At 35.5% G+C, this 23,071-nt stretch overlaps 1 protein-coding gene across 3 annotated transcripts in view; it reads right to left on the bottom strand.

The window, feature by feature from the left end:
* Positions 1 to 2,029: 2,029 nt before the first annotated feature.
* Positions 2,030 to 23,071, bottom strand: part of ZDBF2 (zinc finger DBF-type containing 2) — a 30,056-nt gene continuing 9,014 nt past the window's right edge. For all 3 annotated transcript variants that reach the window (XM_036858031.1, XM_036858032.1, XM_036858030.1), the window contains 2 exons: positions 19,017 to 19,144; positions 2,030 to 13,066 (listed from right to left, as the gene is read on the bottom strand). In XM_036858031.1, the coding sequence (XP_036713926.1) occupies positions 5,941 to 13,066; positions 19,017 to 19,144 (7,254 nt within the window). In that variant the 3' untranslated portion in view covers positions 2,030 to 5,940. The remainder of the gene's footprint in view (positions 13,067 to 19,016; positions 19,145 to 23,071) is intronic.

The raw sequence follows: 23,071 nt of genomic DNA, 5'->3' as shown, positions 1-23,071 counted from the left end.
TTAAGATGGGTAACTGAGTCTATATAACACTTCATCCTGGTGCATCAAACCAACACAGGACAGACTGTTCATAATGATGCAAACACAGGAAAACAATCTTTCCAGATAATCATGAGAAATGCCTTGCAATGGGCCTCAATGTAGAAAGTTGAGGAATTTTTCAATGCTAAACAGCAGTATCTTGTGTTATCTATACAGGTTTTTTAATGATCTTTTGGAAGCCTAAGAATTATGTTGTAATTCCAGACTTACCACTATTGAAATTGTCTTTCACTCACATCAGTAATGAAAGTTAGCAACTAGAGACCTGTTTGATTGATGTATGGCACCCACCATAGGGCAAGGCACATAGTAGGGGTCTAAGTAATATTTGTTAAATGTATGAATAAGTAACTGTCTTATCTTTGATCAGTTAGATGATAAACATAACAGATAATATAGTCACAGTTACAATTGCCTCAAAGCTCAGTGGTGAAAAAATGTAACTATTTGTTGATAAGTCATCTTACCCTCTATAAGAGTCCCCATTTCAGATTATTAAAAGCTTTTACTCTTAAGTATGAACAAAAGCTGGATATCTTCAATCACCACATTTATTCAAATTGACATCACATGGCTTCTGTTATGATACACTGAGAAGTCCACAGAATTTCTGCCCTGCCCCCACAAAGAAAAGCATTATGAAGAAACATCACACAAACTCAAACTGAGGGACATTCCACAAAGAAACTTGTTTGTACACTTCAAAATGTCACGTTATAAAAAATAAAGAAAGGCTGAGGAACTGCTCCATACTGAAGGAAACTAGAATCATGACAGTATGTGATCCTGAATTTAATCCTGGACCTATAGAGAATATTTTGGAACAATCTGTAAAATCCAAACAAGGCCTGTGGAGTAGAGGGTTATATTACATCAATATTGATTTCCTGATTTTGATGATGTACACTGTGGTTATGTAGTACAGTAATTTAAAGCAAGAACTTTCACTATGACCTGTACATCATCAACAATTCCTGGCTTTACTGCTCATGTAGGTTAGAATAATGGGCAACTTGAATATGAATCTCAGTTTGGTCACTTGCAAGCAATTCATAATGAAAGGATTGGGAACACAGAGTAATGTGTTGACACTGAAAATGAGAATTCACAAAGCACAGTGAAAAGCATGCCAAGATGGTCAGTAAAGGAAATAAGAGTCAAAGACAGAGGAAGCATAAAGCATTCAAGTATGGAATAAGAGCACTCACAAAGGCAGATATCCAGTTGGTCTTGGATTTGGGGTAGTAATCGAGGATAACAGGTATGAGAGGCATAAAGGAACATCTAGCCTCAAGCCTAACAGCTTTTATCATATTTGTCATCAGGAGACCAGTGTTCTGTTACCAGCTTCATTAAAAACTAATTATAAGTACTATTCAGCAATTTAAAAAAGAACAAAACAGGGGCTTCCCTGGTGGCGCAGTGGTTGAGAGTCTGCCTGCCAATGCAGGGGACACGGGTTCGAGCCCTGGTCTGGGAGGATCCCACATGCCGCGGAGAGGCTGGGCCCGTGAGCCACAACTACTGAGCCTGCGCGTCTGGAGCCTGTGCTCCGCAACAAGAGAGGCCGCGACAGTGAGAGGCCCGTGCACAGCGATGAAGAGTGGCCCCCGCTCGCCGCAACTAGAGAAAGCCCTCGCACAGAAACGAAGACCCAACACAGCCAAAATAAATAAATAAACAAAAAAAAAAAAAAAAAAAAAAAAGAACAAAACACTGATACAGGGGCTTCCCTGGTGGCACAGTGGTTGAGAATCTGCCTGCCAATGCAGGGGACACGGGTTCGAGCCCTGGTCTGGGAAGATCCCACATGCCGTGGAGCAACTGGGCCCGTGAGCCACGACTACTGAGCCTGCGCGTCTGGAGCCTGTGCTCCGCAACAAGAGAGGCCGCGACAGTGAAAGGCCCGCGCACCGTGATGAAGAGTGGCCCCCGCTCGCCGCCAACTAGAGAAAGCCCTCGCACAGAAACAGAGACCCAACACAGCCAAAAATTAATTAATTAATTAATTTAAAAAAAATACTGATACATGCTACATGAATGACCCTCTAAAACATTTTGGGAAATGAAAAAAGTCAGACACAAAAGACAACATATTGTACGATGCCATTTATATTAAATGTCCAGAAAAAGCTAAACTATAAAGACAGACATTAGATTAGGGGTGGCCTGGGACTGGGAATGGGAATGGGGATTATCTGTAATCCCCATTTGATTACAGTCAACATTCATTTGCAATCCCAAAATTGAGGCTCTATGCCTTAATTTTCTCATCTGCTATTTAGTCACAACTATAGTACCTAACTCAAAAGGGCTCTTTGAAAATCAAATGAGATAATACAGGTTAAAAGCCTAGAACAATGTCTGGTACTTAGTGAGGGCTCAACATGTACACATACATGTCCAGCTTAAAAATTCAGAAAATAAAATGCATGAAAAAAGCAACATGCATGTAATAAATTATGAACATAGAGAAAAGTAAAAGTTCATACTTCAAAGATTCAGCAACAAACTATAGTTCATCCTAGGCAACTCCTTAGTCAAGGTAAATAATTTAAAATACTTTGGGAGAACTTTTTAAATATGTATTGTACAATCAAGTATAAGAACAAAGGAAACATTAAATATAGTGTTATTTCCCTAATATTTACGGTCTCAATGAAGTATAAGGAAATGTTGAGACGCTTCCTCAGCCTGTAATCTTCTTACGTTGACATTTTGATGTGTAATTTCCTAATTACATGATTTTTCACATTTTTCCACATTTTTTTCTATACATAAAAGTCCTTTATTGAAAATGAGCTTCCATCTTACATTTTCACTCTATTAACTTTTTTATATAAAGAGAAGTCTGTTGTTCATCTTAACAATATAATCCTGGACCAAAACCTCTAGAAGTCAATACTGCTGAGGCCAAAGGCACTGACCTCACTGACATAGATACACTCTTCCATGTTTTCTCATTCTTTAAAACATACGCTATAGTATTGGAGGCACCAAAGTTCTCTCCTCCAGTAGGTGTCAAATAATGATATAGATACTGCCTCCTGAACTCAGTCCTGTTCACTGACTCTTCCAATGCAGGTATACAAAGTGAAAAGTTGCTAACCCAGCACTCCACCAAAGAAACAGTTGTTTAATTTTAATCCTTTGAAATAACTACTTCATTGAACATAGCCTGCATATCTTTGGTTAAACTATTTTCTCACCGGCATCAACATTTATATTCCCCTATTTATTATCTCTAGGACCATTTATAAAATGAACTTCTGTTTTCATTAATCTATGATTCCTTAAGTATTCCCAGATAAAGTTCCTAACATGAAGAGAAAGTAGAGGCAAATTTCAATTATTTGATGAATTTTATCTTGATAACTTTGAAAACAAACTTACTCTTTAAATTGCATTATAAAAAATACATTACTCTTCACATTAGTTTTACATGGAAATATATAATTATTTGAATATTTAAATATAGTTTCTCTTTAGCAAAAAAATTGTCACTCAGAGCCCTAGTTACACAAAAAAGTTAAATGCACAAATCCAAAACACACTTCACACAACGTTGTCTACATACTGCACAATTTGGAACAATTATAGTAAACATCTATGCAAGATACTGAACAAGGACAAGATTAATAAAAATATTCACTATGGTTATAATTTGATTTTTTACTATTAAAAGAATTTAATGCATACTTGAATACACAAAAAACATCCAATTTTTACCTAATATGCAAATTAAGCCAAAACAAATTTTGACAGAGGGGCACTCTTGTATCCTACCAAATTCTGAAAGTTATTCACTGTTTATTTAATTTCCATTATAACTTTTACAATTTCAAGTTTTCAAGCCTGTCTAAAATAATGATGATTATAGGAACTTAGTAAACATTTCCAAAATGTTTAAAAAAAATCATCAGGACTATTTTATACTTTAATATAATTCAGATATAAACCTTCTCCTCTAAAAAAAAATGGTACTTAGAAGTTTCCAATGTGAAAAAGGTAGTAATTTTTTTCAACTTCAAGTTTTTGATCACTTCAATTATAAGAACTATTCTCTGTGCACGATGTAATCACAATAGATATGATACATCATAATTACATGGTACATTTTTTCCATATGATCTCTTGCTTTTAAACTGACACTAAAAGATGGCAGAATGCCTACCAACAGTACTCAAGGGAATTATGTGTCTACTTCACAAGGAAAAAAGACACCAATACCCACAAATAGAATATTTTTATGAATTAGCTGCTTGTTTACTTCCTAATCAGTAGGACAGTTTTCTTCCTAAATTCAAATTGGAGGATTATTTTAAACTAGTGGTTTACAGATATTTTAAGAAAGGAAATTAAAATATTTGTATATGAGGCAAAGTTGAAGTTGCTTTGCAACTAGAAATATAAACATTTGTCCATTTTTTTCAATATAATTACTGTTTTAAATTTAGAAGTAAAGAAATTACAACATAACACCATAACATACCCACAGATTAAATAATGGCCCCTGAAATAAAACTACATTTAGAAACCAACTGTTACACTATACTTACTTCTAAGATAACAAATTTTTATCTCTGAAATCATGGTACACTGATCTAGTTTCAATAAAATATGGTTTATACAATGTAGTAGCTGAAATTCATGTTTCCCTTTAACATCAATGATAGAAAAGGACCCAGGATCCTTGGCTTAACAGGATAACTATCTGTACCAGCTCAACCAGTATCCCTGAATAAAGGATCTAAAGATTTTCTGAGTACCTCAGACCTAAACTGCATATCTTGACATTTTTAGGTGAACTACCAAAATCAGTTAGCAAATTGAAGGAAAGCCAAACCAACGCACAAATACAGTTTTTCACTTGCAAAATGGGTCTCCACTTATCAGTTTTATTAGATCTTTTGAATTATTAAGATTATAACTTATTAATAACAACAATTAATGGTCTGCCCAAATTACCAAACCAGTCATTTCAGTTCAAGCTATTAAAAAAGGATATGGAAATATCTAAAATATTTTTAAGAGATAAGGCCATAAGATAACTGGATTTTCACATTAAACCACTGACGCTTCAGGTGGAGGGGAAAAAAGGTGGTAGAAAAGCATAATCACGCTGGCAAGATCATTTTCCCCTTAAGGTCTAATAATGCTAAAGAAAAACCTACAGAGATTGCATGTACGCATGTGTCCAAATGTGGAAAGTTAGATACCTGCAGATCCAGTTTAAATGAAGAAGGAAGAGTTTGTGTTATGTATGTAAAATCACCAGGCAGTTTTTAAAACTGGATTAAAGTTTATGAAATCTCATTCTCTGGAATGCTTTTAAAAGAAAGATAAATTATATTTTGTGTGTGATTATTTAGGTTAATCCCACTCAAAAGCTGAGATAATCAGAGTTTCTTCTTTTTAATTATCCAGTTAGAATATGATATTGACAATGCCACTCTGAAACATACAGAAAATAACTACATATTCATTTGTTCCAATTTTTAAAAAGTAAAAAAGCATTTTATGTTTGCCACATCCATTCTTGCAATATAACCTGCTGACATGAGAGACACAATCATAAAAAATAAATAAGAGGGACATGGTTTGAGGAAGAAAGTTGTATATATTGTGCTAAATTATGTGATATAAATTAAGATGAAGCTCTTCCACAGCAAATGGACAAAGGAAGTTTTTTAATTTAAAAAAAAAAGGACCCTAAACACTAACTTTAAATTAATATAAAAGTTCTGAAAAATAAGTCTATAGCAAAATAGTTGAAGGTTCATTTTTTTCACCAAAGTTAGGAAAGCTATGTACACTAGGTACCAAATATATTTTCAATTGAAGTACTGAATCCTCAACTAGCCCTTAATAGAAACACCTCTAGTTTACCTCATTACCTCACGATTTGTTAGAGAGCCGAGTCCTCATTCTGTCAGAATATGGTATACCAGAATACGAACTTCTCAAAGCATATGTTCTAACAGGTCTAGAAGGCTTTCTTCGTTGTCTTCTAGGGCGTTTTTTATTACCATTCTTCTTATTTCCTGCAACGGCAGAAGGGCCCCGCACAGGTTGCTTGGGAGAAGAGCTTGCTATAGCTTTTGACTGTTCTTCAGCTCCAGCTGATGGAACTGAGGCCTTTGAAAGCATTTTAGCTGGTCTCTTTGCCTTCTTTAACCTACTGACATCAGATTTTCTCTTCTTAAGATGCATCCTAACAAAAGTGCTCCTGGACCGATATTTGTGACGCAAAAAAACAGAGTATTTTGGAATATACTTTTTAATTATATCACTTAGTTTGGTCTGAATCCAAATCGACCGTTTTTCTGAAGCAATTCTGGTTTTTTGCTGGGGAATAACTGGTCTACAACCTTCTTTGGGAAAACCTGACTTATTATTAGTTGTCACCTTCCTTCTCTGAACTTTCCTTTTACTTTCCAAAAACTTATTTCCAATCGATTTCAGAGAAATTTTGGCAACATCATGATTTAAAAGAGTTGACTGGAAATTACTTTGTTTTGAAACTTCACTAGAATTCAAAATCTTGGATTTTTCCAGAAACACAGATTCACTGGCCTCCTGATGTGACATTAATTCATGTCCTACTGACACTGTCATAAAAGGTGCCGAAGCAGAGCTTTGTACATAAGTATCATCATCTCCTGCATTAGAATTTAGGTGGCTAAAATGAATTTCCACACAGTTATTCCTGTCAGGCCCTGGTACTTCTATGTTCAAAGAAGGATCAATTACAATCTGCTTATTCAATGGGTCATAACAATTAAAGGAACTCTGGTTAAATTTGTACTGTATGCTAAGATCCCAATTATTTCTACTACCGTGCCTCCTTTTAGAGAAGTTGTTGGATTCACCTTTCTTCAGCTTAATATTTGAAGAAAGAACATAAATTAAGGCATTTGGTTGCAAAGGCTTCAAAACTGTAATACATGATTCAGGAAATTCGACTTTTCCAATTTTTACTTTCTTTCTTGTTTTTCTGTCATTCTGTAAAAGTAAACGCTTCCTTACTGGAGAGTCTTTCTCTTGTCCAGTTATTCTTCTTTTTGTCCCTGGGTGACTTGCGAGATTGGTTTGAGTTCCATGGCTGACTTTTATAGCTTGGCATGGAGAAGCCACTTGGCATGTTTGTTCAAAATGCTTCTTTGCTGAAGGATAATGGCTAGGTTTATCTAAGGCCACTGAAAAGTCATCAATATCTGAAATACCACCTGCATTATCATCACAATCTGAAAGAACTTGAATTGATGTAGTGTCCTGATTGAGGTCAGTCCAGGTAATCTTTTTTCCTTCATTCGATTTTTTTTTTTTAATTTTCCTGGTCTCACAGTCATCATCAAAGTAACAGTGGAAACGACCTTTCTTAAATTCCTTCACGAGAGCATTAATTTTCACGTCACCTTCTCTCATTATCTGAGACCACGTTTTCCCCACAAATGAAGGAGGGACATGAGGCAAGCCTTCAAGAACTGGTTCATCAGGATCATCTTCTATGACTTCCTCTGCTTTTTCCAGGTTCCGTATAGAATCAACCATGGGAACAGAGCCTGAATGGGAATTATGGTTTGTTTCTTTCAGGTCAAAAGACATCTTCTCAAATAGGTCTATTTTATTAACAGCTTCTTGAGGCTGGTTGTTGTCAGACTGAAGAGAGGGATCACATTGAAAATTCATCCCAGAACCACAAGGTTCACAGCTCGTACTTTCTAGATCGGTATGTTTTAACTTCAAAAGGTTTTCTTTATCAGGCATTTGATGAATCACCAACTCAGGAGATGCATTACAATCCATTGCAGAAACACTAGATTCACAGTTCTTATCTTTTAGGCCAATATTTTCTACATCTTTCCAAAGGTTGACTCCTTTGTTAGCCTTCTGCCGTTGCTGAGTCACTGGCTGAGAAGTCTCCTCCCGTTCAAAATTTCTTTTAGGACGATTAGATTGACGGCTCTTATCCTCGGGGTCAATATATTTGGCCTTTTTTTTTCCAGGCTCTTGTGACTGGGAAGTCGTGGACTGATGAGAGGCATCCATTTGAAAACTTAGTTCAGAAATATAAGGCTCACAGCTTGTCTCTTCCAGAATAATATAGTCTTGCTTCTGGTTTACAACTTTAAAGGTCTTTTTGGAATGGTTTGTCACTGATTGAGGAGAGGATTCACAAACATATCCTAGTTCAGAATCACAAGAGTCACAGTTCTCATCTTCTGGAACAAAACTTTCTGCATTTATACAGCTGATTTCATTGACAGTCATCTGAGGTGAGTCAATCACTGGCTGAAAAGGGACATCAGAATCTGAAATCATTTCACAATCATTATCACTGGTCATCAGGTCCACAAATAACATCTTCTGAAGATTTGTTTCTTTGTCTGACACTTGAAGTTCGTTTATCACTATTTGAAGAGGAACATCAGAATCACACATCATTTCAGAATCACTAGGGTCACTGACTCTTTCTTCCATGCCAAGATGCTTTTCCATCTGAAGGTTTACTTCTTTGCAAACCACTTGAGGTTGGTCAACTTCTAACCGAAGATGAACACCAGAATCACATTTTATTTCAGAAACACTAAGTTCACAGTTCTTATGAAGGTCATGATCCTTCTCTTGCAAGTTTATTTCTTTGACAGCCACAGGAGAATGCCCAGCTATGAAGTCAACATCAGAATCATAACTTACTTCAAAATCACCTAGTTTATATCTCTTATCTTCCAGGTAAATATGGTCTTCCTCCCAAAGACCTATTTCTTCAACAGCTTTTTGAAGCTGGCTAGTCACTAACTGAAGAGGATCATCAGAAACAAAACTTATTTCAGGACCACAAGGATCATTGCTCTTATCTTCCAAACTGGCTTGCTGCTCTTCCAATATGTGTGGTTGCTCAACCACTGATTGGAGATGGGCATTTGAAACATAAATGACTTCAGAATCATTGGGTTCATAGCTCTTAGTACCCAGACAAACATGTCCCTCCCTCAGAAGACTTATTTCTGTAATAGCCTCTTGAATTTCGTTAGCCACAGACTGAAGAGGTTCATCAGAAACAAAATTTATTTTTGAATCACTAGGTTTGAGAACCTTATCTTCCAAGTCAACATGCTCCTCCCAAAGGTTGATCTCCTTAACAACTTTAGTTTGGCCAGCCACTGACTGAAAAAGGACATCAGAATCATACACAATTTCAAAACACTTAGATTTATCTCTCTTATCTTCCATGTCAACTTCATTCTTCCAAAGGCTTACTTCTTTAACAGTTTCTCTAAGCTGGTTGGCCACTGACTGAAGGGGGTCATCAGAATCAAAACTTATTTCAGAACCACAAGATTGATTGTGCTTATCCTCTAGCTCAGTATGCTCCTGCTCCAAAATAGTTATCTGAGGATGATCAACTATTGACTGAACCAAGAGATCAGAATTCAAACTCATTTCAGAACCACTATATTGGCTGTTCTTATCTTCCAAGTACACATGACCTTCATTCTTGAGGTTTATTCGTTTAACAGCTACTTCAGTTTGATCAGACACAGACAGAAGAGAAACGTCAGAATTATGTATTAATTTAGAAGCATTAGGTTCATCAACCTTATTCTTCTGGCCCATATCCTCTTCTTTCCACAGGTTTGTTTTTTCAACCACTTCCTGAAATTGTTCAGTCAATGGCTGAAGAGGGTCATCAGAATGAAAAGCTATTTTGCCATCACTAGATTCATTGTTTGTGTCTGCCAGATCCACATGTTTTTCCTTCAAAAGGGCTAGTCGAGGTTGGTCAATGACTGAATGAAGAGGGGTATCAGTACCCAAATTTTTTTCAAAACCTCTAGGTCCAGTACTTTCATCTTCTGGGTCAACATGGTCCTCCTTTAAAATGGCTATTTGAGGTTTTTCATTCATTGACTGAAGAGGGACATCAGAGTCCAAAATTATTTCAGAACCACTATATTTATCACTCTTGTTCTCTAGAACAACATGTTCTTCTTTCTGAACATCTATTTCTTTAACAGCTATTTGAGGTTCAGTCATTGAATAATCAGAATCTAAATTTATTTCAGAACCACTAAATTTAGCACTTTTACCTTTTAACTTAGCATGCTTTTCTTTTTGAAGCCATAGTTCTTTAACAACTACTTCAGGTTTGTGAATCACTGACTGAAGAGGGATATCGGAATCCAAACTTGTTTCAAAAACACTTAACTCATTACCCTTATCTGCTAAATTTACATGTTCTTCTTTTTGGTTTATTTCTTTAATAGCTATGTCAGGATGATCAGTCACTAAATGAAAAGAAATATCAGACTTCATACTGCTTTCAGAAACAACAGGTACATTACCCTTACTTTCTAAGTGTATAATCTCCTCTTTCAGGTTTCTTTCTTTAATGGGATCTTCAGAACATCCAGTCATTGAACAAAAAACATCATAATCAAAACTTAATTCAGAACCGCAAGGTTCATTTTCCTTATTTTCTAAGGGTGCCCACTCTTCTTTTTGAGGATTTAGCTTTTTAACAGCTTCTTCTGGATGGTTAATCACTGAGTGAAAAGGGATATAAGAATCCAAACTTATTTCAGAAGCAGTGCGTTCATCATCCTTCCCTCCTAAGTGTATATACTCTTCTTTCTGAATGAATGTTTCTTTAGCAGCTACTTCAGGTTGATAAATCCCTGAATGAAGAGGTATATCAGAATCAAAAGTTATTTCAGAAACACAAGATTCATTACTCTTATTTCCCAGATCAATAGACTCCTCCTCATAAATGGCTACTTGAGATTGGTCAACTACTGAGTGAAGAGGAATATCAGAATCAAAAGTTATTTTGGAACTAATTGACTCAAAGCTCTCATCTTCCAGGTTAATGTGCTTCTTCCTTATTTCTTCAACATCCAGCTCAGTAACTGACATAAGAGGAGGATCGGAATCAAAACTCAGCTCAGAACTGGAGCACCCATAGCTCTTAACTTCCATATCAACATTTAACGCTTTCAGATTTATTTCACCACAAGCCCCCTGAGGTTGATCATTAGCTGATGGATAAAGAGAAGCATGAGAATCAAAACTTAGATCAGAAATGCTAGATTTAACACTCTTATTCTCCAGGTCAAGAGCTACTTCCTGAGTGTTTACTTCTTTAACTGTCACTTGGGATTGGTCAGGCACTAACTGAGCATCTGTTTTCATCAGATGAAAATTCATCTCAGAACCATGAGACCCACAGTTCATATCCACAACGTCATTCTTCTCTTTCAGAAGATAGATTTCTTCAACAGCCCTCTGAGGTTCATCAGTCATGGTCTGAAGAGAGACATCACAATCAAGATGTGCTTTAGCACTACTAGGCTTACGATTCTTATCTTTCAGATAGACAAGCCTATCCTCCAGGTTTCTTTCTTTGACAGCCAGTTGAGGATGGTCAACTACTGACTGAAGAGAAACATCACAATCGAAACTTGTTTCAGAACAACTCGATCCATAGTTCTTATCAACCAAGCTAATGTGAACCTTCTTCCAAAGTTTTGTTTCTGTGACAGCCACTGGGAATTGGTCAACCACTGACTGAAGTGAGAAAACAGAATCAGCACTTATTTCAGAGCTACTAGATCCATAGTTCATATCAACCAAGCCAACGTGTGCCCCCTTGGGAAGGTTTACTTCTTTTTCAGGCTGTTGGGGGTAGTTATCAGTTGACTGAAGTGAGGCATCACAATCAAAATTCATCTCAGAATCACTAGATTCATAGCTTTCATCAACCAGCCTAATATGCATTGCCTTCTGAACACTTACATCTTTAACAATTACTTGAGTTTGGTTGGAAGTCAACTGAAGGGAGCCATCACAATCAGAGCTTATTTCAGAAACACAAGATTTATTGTTCTTATACTGCAAATCAGCACGTACTTCCTTTAAGAGGTTTATTTCTTTGGCAGTCACTTTAGATTGGTCTGTCAGTGAATAAAAAGAGGAACTGCCATCAAAACTCATTTCAGAACCTCTTGATTCACAGTTCTTATATTCTTGGTCAATTTGCTCCTCCTTCCAAAGGTCTGGCACAGCCTCTTCATGGTGATCAGATGCTGACTGAAGATAGCCACCAGCAAACTTCATTTCAGAACTCACTGAGATCTTCTGTTCCAAAAAGGCTGACTTGTTATAAACCAAATGCTTTCCTTCTTGGGTATGATCCATATTAGGAAAGAATTTCTCATGGTACTTTGGAATGCCATCTTCAAAGATTCCTTTATTAGAAGGCATGTCAGTTTTATTCAGGTTGACTGCTGGGTTTACTGTTAATCTGGAAAGAGATTCCAATTTTAAGGAGCCTTCAGCACCCACAAATTCATGGGCTTTAGAGCCAGTTGACAAAGTTTTACCCTGAGATTTTACATCTTCCTGTATAGCCAATTTATCTGAATTTATACATAAAGATTTCCTGTTTGATTCTTTAGGTTTCTGGTATGTTACTGAAGAATTTTCTGGATGGGATGACAGCATAGGGTTTCTAAAGCCCCTGTCTAGCTGTTTAAAGTATTTGTCAACTTTGTTTGGGTCACATTTGTTAACTGAGTCCAAATGGGATCCTAGTGGTAACCCAGTAGTAGCATTAGTTGTAACTGGTCTTTCATGAGAACTTTCAGGTAAACAACTAACAGGAGCATTAGAAATCACTGATGAACATATTACATTTTGTCTATTATTTGTAGCATGACCAATACCAACTGGATTAAATTCTTTCATACTGCTCCCAATTTTATGAATGAACTCCAAGGGCTGCTGCTGTCCTTTCTCCAGTTTTTGAATAACTGATGGTCGAATTGAAACACTCTGTATATATTCCTGAGATTTACTAGGTCTAGAATACAGCTCTTCAACAGGTTCAAAAGCCTTGGAAGACATCTCTTCTCTGACTCCAGTAGCATCCTCAGTCATTATTTCAGGAACAAAATCATCATTCGGAACCACTCCAGAAGGTGACACAGTAGTCATATGAAGTCTCTCATTTTGCACTGATCTAAAAAGCAAGGGGGAAAAAATCCATAAAAATACTCTAACATCTGTTTAAGATTTTTATTAAATGCATAATAAATGTTATTTTCTTCCTACCCTGGGCAAGATTCCTAGAAGACAGAGTCTCAAAATAAAATTAATTTTGTAACATTTGGCTAAGAAAAGAAAGGAAGGCAGAATCATAAAATCAAACAAGTTGGAAATCCCCCAAAATTTGTATCTGTATTTGTGTGTGTTTAAAATTAACAACTAAATCACAATCTGTATTTCTACTCATTTTAAACTAATTTTACAACAAAAAAAGCCCTCCAAAAGTGTAACCATTAAAGGTTAAAAACCACTCTTTTATATAACTCTTATGCTAAAAAGGAAAAATTTTTAAACTATCTACAAACAAAATAAATAACTATATATTAAATCTATGAGATGTGATCAAAATGAAAACTTCACACTTTTAAATTTCCCATTAAAATAAGAATTAGTAAACAGAAATTAATTAAATGAGCACCTAATTCAAAAAGACAGAAAAATAACCAAATCCCCCTACCTCAGGAAACTTGAAGATATAAATTAAGAAAAAGAAAGACCAATAAATAGGAAACAAAAATAAAGCAAGAGCTGATTTTCAAGAAGTCTGAAATAATACAAAAACCAACAATGTCTAGACAAGGGGGGGAAGAGAGATGAAATTTTTTAAAGATGAACTGTATAATTTAGAAAGCTTATAAACATAATTAAGTAATGTGGTATTGGCATGGGATTAAAAACATTCAAGGAAAGAAAATGGTATTCAAAATCCAATATATAGATATAGAAGTAGATGTAGATACACACACACAAACACAAGAATTTTATGTTACAGATGATGTTTTATATCAGTGGAGATAATTAGTATATATTTATTTAAAAAATAAGTACTGCTACATAACACTTATAAAAATAAATTCCAAGAAGATTAAAAATATTTAAAAGAAGAGACAATGGAATTAAGAAAAAGACATGAAAGAAGCCATAAAGAAAAATTCTCCTTAGATTGTGTCAAAATGTTTCTTTCTATATGGTAAAAAATAACATACACAGTTGATAAACACATGACAGATTCTGATATTTAAAATATAAATAACATTTAAAATACAAAGAACTATTATTCATAAATATTGCATACAAACCTAAAATATACAAACAATTCAATGGAAAAATAAGCAAAGTATATGAAAAAACAATCCATAGGATAAATATATTTCTAATAACTATATAGAAAGAGAAATTCTACTTTACTCATAAATAAATAAAGGTTAATTAAGAGACACTTTTTGGCCTATTATTTTAGGGAGAAAGAAAGAGGTTGATAATCCCAATGTTGGCAAGAGTGACAGGAAATGAGCACTGCCATATACTACTCGTGTATATACATATATATACAATTTATGCAATAAATTATATATAAATTGGTATAACCTTCCAGGAAATGTCTATCAAGAATTAAAATTTTCTTCTCTAAATGTTTGGTAGAATTCACCTGGGAAGCTGTCTGGTCCTGGACTTTTGTCTGTTGAGAGTTTTTAAATTACTGATTCAATTTCATTACTGGTAATTGGTCTGTTCATATTTTCTATTTCTTCCTGGTTTAGTCTTGGGAGATTGTATTGATACATTTCTAGAATTTGACCATTTCTTCTAGGTTGTCCATTTTATTGGCATATAGCTGTTCACAGTAGTCTCTTATGATCCTTTGTATTTCTGTGGTGTTGGTTGTAACTTCTCCTTTTTCATTTCTGATTTTATTGATTTGGGCCCTTTCCCTTTTTTTCTTGATGTGTCTGGCTAAAGGCTTATCAATTTCGTTTATCTTTTCAAAGAGCCAGCTTTTAGTTTCATTGATCTTTTCTTTTTTTTCTAAGTCTCTATTTCATTTTTTTTATTATATCATTTTCTTAAATTTTTTTTTTTTTTTGGCTGCGTTGGGTTTTCATCGCTGCGCACGGGCTTTCTCTAGTTGCGGCAAGTGGGGGTTACTCTTCGTTGCGGTGTGCGGGCTTCTCATTATGGTGGCTTCTCTTGTTGCAGAGCACAGGCTCTAGGCACACGGGCTTCAGTAGTTGCAGCACGCGGGCTCATTAGTTGTGGCATGTGGGCCCTAGAGCATGCAGGCTTCAGTAATTGCAGTGCGTGGCCTCAGTAGTTGTGGCTCGTGGGCTCTAGAGCTCAGGCTCAGTAGTTGTGGCACACGGGCTTAGTTGCTCTATGGCACGTGGGATCTTCCCGGACCAGGGATCAAACCCATGTCCCCTGCACTGGCAGGCGGAGTCTTAACCACTGCGCCACCAAGGAAGTCCCTATTTCATTTATTTCTGCTCTGATCTGTATCATTTCTTTCCTTCTACTAACTTTGGGTTTTGTTTGTTCTTCTTTCTCTAGTTCCTTTAGGTGTAAGGTTAGGATGGAAAACTTCTGAATCAATCTGAGGCCACCATCACCCTGATACCAAAACCAGACAAAGATACTACAAAAAAAGAAAATTACAGACCAATATCACTGATGAATATAGATGCAAAAATCCTCAACAAAATACTAGCAAACAGAATCCAGCAACACATTAAAATGATCATACACCATGAACAAGTGGGATTTATCCCAGGGATGCAAGGATTCTTCAATATACTCAAATCAATCAATGTGATACACCATATTAATAAATTGAAGAATAAAAACCATATGATCATCTCAATAGATGCAGAAAAAGCTTTCGACAAAATTCAACATCCATTTATGATAAAATCTCTCCAGAAAGTGGGCATAAAGGGAACATACCTCAACTTAATAAAGGCTATATGTGACAAACCAAAGCTAACAACACGCTTAACAGGGAAAAGTTGAAAGCATTTCCTCCAAGATCAGGAACAAGACAAGGATGCCCACGCTCACCATTTTTATTCAACATAGTTTTAGAAGTCTTGGTCACAGCAACAAGAGAAGAAAAAGAAATAAAAGAAATCCAAAATGGAAAGGAAGAAGTAAAACTGTCACTGTTTGCAGATGACATGATACTATACATAGAAAATACTAAAGATGCCACCAAAAAAAGCTACAAGAGCTCATCAAAGAATTTGATAAAGTTGCAGGATACAAACTTAATATACAGAAATCTGTTGCATTTCTATACACTAACAATGAACTCTCAGAAAGAGAAATTAAGGAAACAATCCCATTTACTATCACATCAAAAAGAATGAAATACCGAGGAATACACCTAAGGAGGCAAAAAACCTGTACTCAGAAAACTATAAGACACTGATGAAAGAAACTGAAGATGGCACAAACAGATGGAAAGATACACTGTGTTCCTGGAAGAATCAATATTGTTAAAATGACCATATTACCCAAGACAACCTACACATTCGCTGCAATCCCTATCTAAATACCAATGGCATTCTTCACAGAACCAGAACAAATAATTTTAAAAGTTGTATGGAAACACAAAAGACCCTGAATAGCCAAAACAATCTTGAGAAAGAAGAACAGAGCTAGAGGAATCACACTCCCTGACTTCAGACTATACTGCCAAGCTACAGTAATCAAAGCAGGATGGTACTGGCACAAAAACAGACACATAGATCAATGGCACAGGACAGAGGGCTCAGAAATAAACCCATGTAGACTTCCCTGGTGGTCCAGTGGTTAAGAATCTGCCTTCCAACGAAGGGGATGTGGGTTTGATCCCTGGTTGGGGAACTAAGATCCCACATGCCACGGGGCAACTAGGCCTGCACACCACAACCACTGAGCCCGCGTGCTCTGGAGCCCATGTGCCACAACAAGAGAGAAGCCCACGCACTGCAATGAAAGAGCTCGTGTGCTGCAACTACAACCCATCACAGCTAAATAAATAAATAAATAAAAAGAAATAAACCCACACACTAATGGTAAATTAATCTATGACAAAGGAGGAAAGAATATACAATGGAGAAAAGATAGTCTCTTCAATAAGTGGTGCTGGGAAAACTGAACAGCTACATGTAAAAGAATGAAATTAGAACATTCTATAACACCATATACAAAGATAAACTCAACATGGATTAAAAACCTAAATGTAAGACCAGATAATATAAAACTCCTAGGGAAAACATAGGCAGAACACTCTTTGACATAAAACGCAGCAATATTTTTTTGGATCCATCTCCTAGAGCAATAGAAGCAAAAGCAAAAATTAACAAATGGGACCTAATTAAACTTAAAAGCTTTTGCACAGTAAAGGAGACCATCAACAAAACGAAAAGACATCAGGCATACCCAAATTTAGGAATATCCTACAAAATAACTGGCCAGTACTCTTTTAAAAAGTGTCAAGGTCTTGAAAGCAAAGACAGACTGAGGAACTACTCGAGATTAAGGGAAAGTAAGGAAATGTGACAACTCAATGCACTGTGTGGTCCTGGACGGAATCTTGGTCCAAAAAAAGGACATTAGTAACACTACTGACAAAATCTGAATCAGGTCTGTAAATAGTATGGTATCAATGTAATTTCATGGATTTGATCACTGTACTGTGGTTATTTGAGATTTAACATTTGGGGAAGCTAGGTAAAAGTTACACAAGAATTCCTTGTACCAGTTTTGCAGCTAAATTTGTGTAAGCCTGAAATTATTCCAAAATGAAAAGTTAAAAAATAAAAAATATTTTTTAGTGTCCATAAACTTTAGCCCAAAAGTTCAAATTCTAGGAATCTACTCCACAGAAAACGTTGCATGTACAAATATGTTTGTTGAAGCATTGTTTATATACACTATAAACTGGTAATTTATAGTGACCCCAAGATAGGCTAATTCCATCTTTCCACCAGCTAAGAAACCACATAATTTTTTTTTAACATCTTTATTGGAGTATAATTGCTTTACAATGTTGTGTTAGTTTCTGCTGTATAATGAAGTGAATCAGCTATATGTATACATATATCCCCATATCCCCTCCCTCTTGCGTCTCCCTCCCACCCTCCTTATCCCACCTCTCTAGGGGGTCACAAAACACTGAGTTGATCTCCCTGTGCTATGCAGCTGCTTCCCACTAGCTATCTATTTTACATTTGGTAATGTGTATATGTCCATGCCACTCTCTCACTTCGTCCCAGCTTACCATTCCCCCTCCCCACGTCCTCAAGTCCATTCTCTATGAAAACCACATATTTTTTTCCTGACTTTTCCCCATTAAAACTTTTTCACTATTTACTAAGTTCTAGGTTGGTGACTTGCAAAGCGTTCAAGAAGTTTATCCTTTTTTCTGCTGCTAGTGCTGAACTCAACTAATTCTGCACAGATGTGCTAATGATCTATTTTGCCTTATCTTATATAGCTGTAGCTGCAAACTCACCACAGTACATAATCTGATTTTCTACCAAAGTTCTTCTTTAATATAGGACATTTAACTTTTTTAAGTGTTATCAAAATATTTATTTTTATTAAAACCAAAATAAATTAATACGAGAGTAAGCTATCAAGATACTGACAAATTAGAAAAAGAGCCAATTCTATTTGACAAAATAGCAAATAGTTCCATTAATGTGGAATTAACTTAGTTTTTACCTTAACCACCCTTACTTGGCTACTGTCACCAACTTTTTGGTTACTAATCTTGTAAAAGTTATGTTTGCTCCCACCTTTTTACCCTGTTTAATCCTGTGACATCCTTATAAAACACCTTAATGATATATAATTATTTATCGGCCTAAGAGTTTTCTTTAGAAAAAGCATAGTGTAGTCCATAACTTTTAGAGTGAAATTTCTTACCTAAGCTAGGAAAAAATTTTAAATAATTGCAAAGGTAAGTTACTAGATAAAATTTCATGTTATATTCCTTGATTCGAAGGTTCACTTTAGGAAGTATTAGAACAATTAACACAAACATTTACTGTAACATATAACTAACTTTGTGCTAATATTATTCCACTCAGTTACTTTACCTGCTTTCTTGATAATGATATGGGTGGTGCCTCAGTACATCCTGCAAGAAACGTTCCATCAAACTAGTGGTACCCATCCATTGTCTACTCTGTGTGGTCAAGTATCTGTGCTGATCACTGGATATATGCTATAAAGTAAAAAGAAAATGAATATTTTTAAATGGGTAATACTCATTAGTAGTGAGAGTGTCACAATATAAATTCATTATACACCTAGTAGAAGTATAAATTAATATACCCTTTCTATAAAGCAATTCTAAAATATGCATCTGAAAACCATAAGGGGAGCTCAAATCAATGCAGAATATTAGAGGATGTGGAGCTCACTTCTCCTCACGAACATATCAAAAATACATCTACATGTGGAACAATTCTTACTGAAAACTAACTGGAAATGGGTAAAAGGACTCCTGTACAACCAAGGCTGGAAGAAAGATACACACATAGGATGGTTAGGAAAGGAAGAAAAGCAAGCGATTAGGTTGGACCTGTGCCCATGGGAGGGGACTCAGAGGAAGAGGAAGATCAGTCACACTATCAGGAGGGTAAACAACCCATACACTTAAAACCATTCTGTTTTTCACTTTCTGTACAGTATTCAATAAATTACATGAGCTACTCAATTATTATAAAATAGGCTTTGCATAAATGATTTTGCCCAATTGTAGGCTGATGAAGTGTTCTGAGTACTTTTAGGGTAGGCTAGGTAAGCTCTGATATTCAGTAGGTTAGGTGTGTTAAATGCATTTTCAACCTAAGATATTTTCAAATTACAATCAGGATGTAATCCCATCATAAGTTGAGGAAGATCTGTATCATCTTCCTCTCTATGGCTTGCCTTTTCACTTTCTTTTGTGTATGTGTGTGCATGTGTGTGTGTGTGTGTGTGTGTGTGTTCATTCATAAATAAAGTTTTATTGGTGCCCCCCCACACACACACACACACACAAAGTAAATCCGGCATCTTTCCCAGGGTACCTTTTCACTTTCTTAATCGTCTTCCATTCTTTCTTAACTTCATTGCAGTCCAATTTACCAATTTTTTTCTTTGCCAGTACTTTTGGTGACCGGTTTAAGAAATCTCTCCTCACCTCGAAGTCATGAAGATTTTCTCATATCTGTTTCTAGAAACTTTATTGTTTTACCTACAATACTCACATCTACAATCTACATGGAATTGATTTTTGTAACCAGGATGAGTTAGCAATAAAATTGCATTTTTTTTGCCCTATGGATAAACAATTGATCCAGTATCATTTATTGAAGAAAGCCTACTCCTCACTGCTCTTTAGTGCCATCTTTGTCACAAATCAAATATACACATATACATCTGTTTCTGGACTTTCTGATTTATTTCCATGGTCTTTCTAACTTTGCACCATTGTCTTAATGATTATGACATAATAATAAGTTTTTATATCTGGGACAGTAAGCCCTCTGACTTTGTTCTTCTTTAAGATTACCCTGAGTCTTGTTGGTCTTTTGCATGTCCATATATATTTTTAGAATTGGCTTACTTTTTATTTTAAAAAAAAACTGCTGGAAATTTTTAATAGAATTTCATTGACTCAATATATAGGTTTGGGCAGAACTGACATGTTCAGAACATTGATTTTTCCAATCCATGAACATGGTATATCATACCAATTATTTAATTTTTAAATTTTTCTTAAATTTCTCTCAATGTTTAGTTTTCCGTATAAAAATCTTATACGTATTTTTTATACGTATTCCTTAAAAGTTGATGATTTTTCATGCTGTTGTAAATATCTTCTTCAAATCTCATCTTCTATGTGGTGTTTATATATAGAAAGACAATTTTTTTATTCTTTTTTTCTAACTATGTTTTATTGAAGTATAGTTAACTTACAATATTATGTCAGTTTTATGTGTACAGCAAAGTGATTGTTATACATATATATATTTACTCTAAAAAGACAATTTATTTTTATGTTGGCCCAAACGTTTTTTAAAATCTCTTATCAATTCTAATAGTTCATCTAAATATCTTTAGGATTTTCTTTGTGCACAATCACACTGTATACAAATAGTAACAGTTTTATTTCTTCTTCTCTAATCTTTATCATTTTCCTTTCTTTTTCTTTCTTTATTTCCCTGACTAGGACCTCTGATAAAATATTGAATATAGTTTAATTCAAGCATCAAGTCTATTTTCACTTAATTTATTACTGATATATTTGTAGTTAATTCGTTTTTATTTTTAAATCTGTCTTATTATTCTATTCTTGCCTACACAGTGTCCCTATTTCTCTGCTTTCTTATTTTCTTGTGGACTATTTTTTATTATTCCAATTTTATATAGACTATAAAGATCTATATTTTGTATAGACTTTTTCCTAGTCTATTAGTGGTAACAGATTACAACACGCAACCCGGACCAACCAAAAGTACTTGTTACTTTTACTCTCCTTCTCTCTTTTTTTTTTATTTGGCCATGCCGCACGGCATGTGGGATCTTGTGGGATCTTTGTTCTACTGACCAGGGATCAACCTGCACCCACTGCATTGGAAGCATTGGAAGTACCGAGTCTTAACCACTGGACCACCAGGGAAGTCCCCACTCTCTTCTTGAACAATGCAAGGTCCTTAGGTATTAGCTCAATTTACTCCCCTTCCAATTTATATGCCACTGTTGTTAATCTCACAAGATATTATTCATTTACATTGCCCACCTATTTACCTTTCCATTGCTCTTCGTTCCTTCCTGTATCTCTGAGCTTCCAACTGGAATCATTTTCCCTCTACCTGAAAAACTCTTTTTAGTATTTCCTTTAGTAAGTGTCTGCTGGTGATAAATTCCCTTAATTTTTGTTTCCTGAAAATATTTTATTTCACCTTATTTACTGAGTATAGAATTCTAAGTTAGTAGTTCTTTTCTTTCCTTTGGCTTCCATTATTTCTGTTGAATATTCTGTTCAATATTCAGCTAGATCTGGGCCCCATATGTCTTCACTGCCTTAGTAGTTCACCAAAGTTTTGAATTATATATATACATATATATGTGTGTGTGTATATTTTTTTCAAGCTTTTATAGTTAGTACAATTTGCCTCAGCTGTCATCAACAGAATCTTTTTAAATGTCAGTTTAGTACAGGAGTATCCAAATGTCTAAAAATTATTATTCTAAACCTTAAGCAAAAAAATTATATTGAATGCTTATTGACTAGAACTTGTGGTTAAAGCATAAACATGTTTTATCATTATCAAAAGTTCAACAAATAATCTTCCATTCAAGTGATGATATAATTTCTCAATCATGAGAGAAATATTGAAGAGAACTTGAGATTTATTATCTGCCTCCTCATGTTTATAACCAGCATTAAAAATTATTTCTTTTTTAAAAAGGCAGAGATGTAGAAATCACAATAATAAAAACTTTTCCTAGTATGAATTTAAGTGTTTACTATTAGATCATTAAACAAAACAAATGCTACTAAACAGCAGAATTTTTATATGTTATAAACTTGTCTTAGATATCATCAAAGATCAAACAGTTTAGAACTAGCAGAAGCTTCATTATATGATTGCTTCACCTATGAGACAATTCCACAGCTGAAGAAAAACTTGAGAATCTTCTAAGTTAACAGTCCTGGTCAGAAAGCTGCAGCTACTATTACCATCAATACTTATTTCAAAATCTCCATACTTGATGTTTCACAAACTCTTCCAACAAAAAGAAGAGAAAGGAACACTACTCAACTCATTCTATGAAGCCAGTACTACCCTGATACCAAAACCAAACACATAACAGAGAAAAAAAGCTACAGACGAGGACTTCCCTGGTTGCACAGTGGTTAAGCATCCGCCTGCCAATGCAGGTGGCACGGGTTCAATCCCTGGTCCAGGAAGATCCCACGTGCTGCAGAGGAACTAAGCCCTCACGCCACAGCTACTGAGCCCACATGCCACAACTACTGAGCCCGCATGTCACAACTACTGAAGCCCACGCACCTAAAGCCCGTGCTCTGCAACAAGAGAAGCCACCACAATGAGAAGCTCGAGCATCGCAATGAAGAGTAGCCCCCGCTTGCCCC

Source organism: Balaenoptera musculus, chromosome 7, assembly GCF_009873245.2.
Source record: "Balaenoptera musculus isolate JJ_BM4_2016_0621 chromosome 7, mBalMus1.pri.v3, whole genome shotgun sequence".
In the NCBI taxonomy this organism is placed as follows: domain Eukaryota; kingdom Metazoa; phylum Chordata; class Mammalia; order Artiodactyla; family Balaenopteridae; genus Balaenoptera; species Balaenoptera musculus.
The sequence above is the reverse complement of the archived record's forward strand: the minus strand, read 5'-3'. Positions and strand labels throughout refer to the sequence as shown.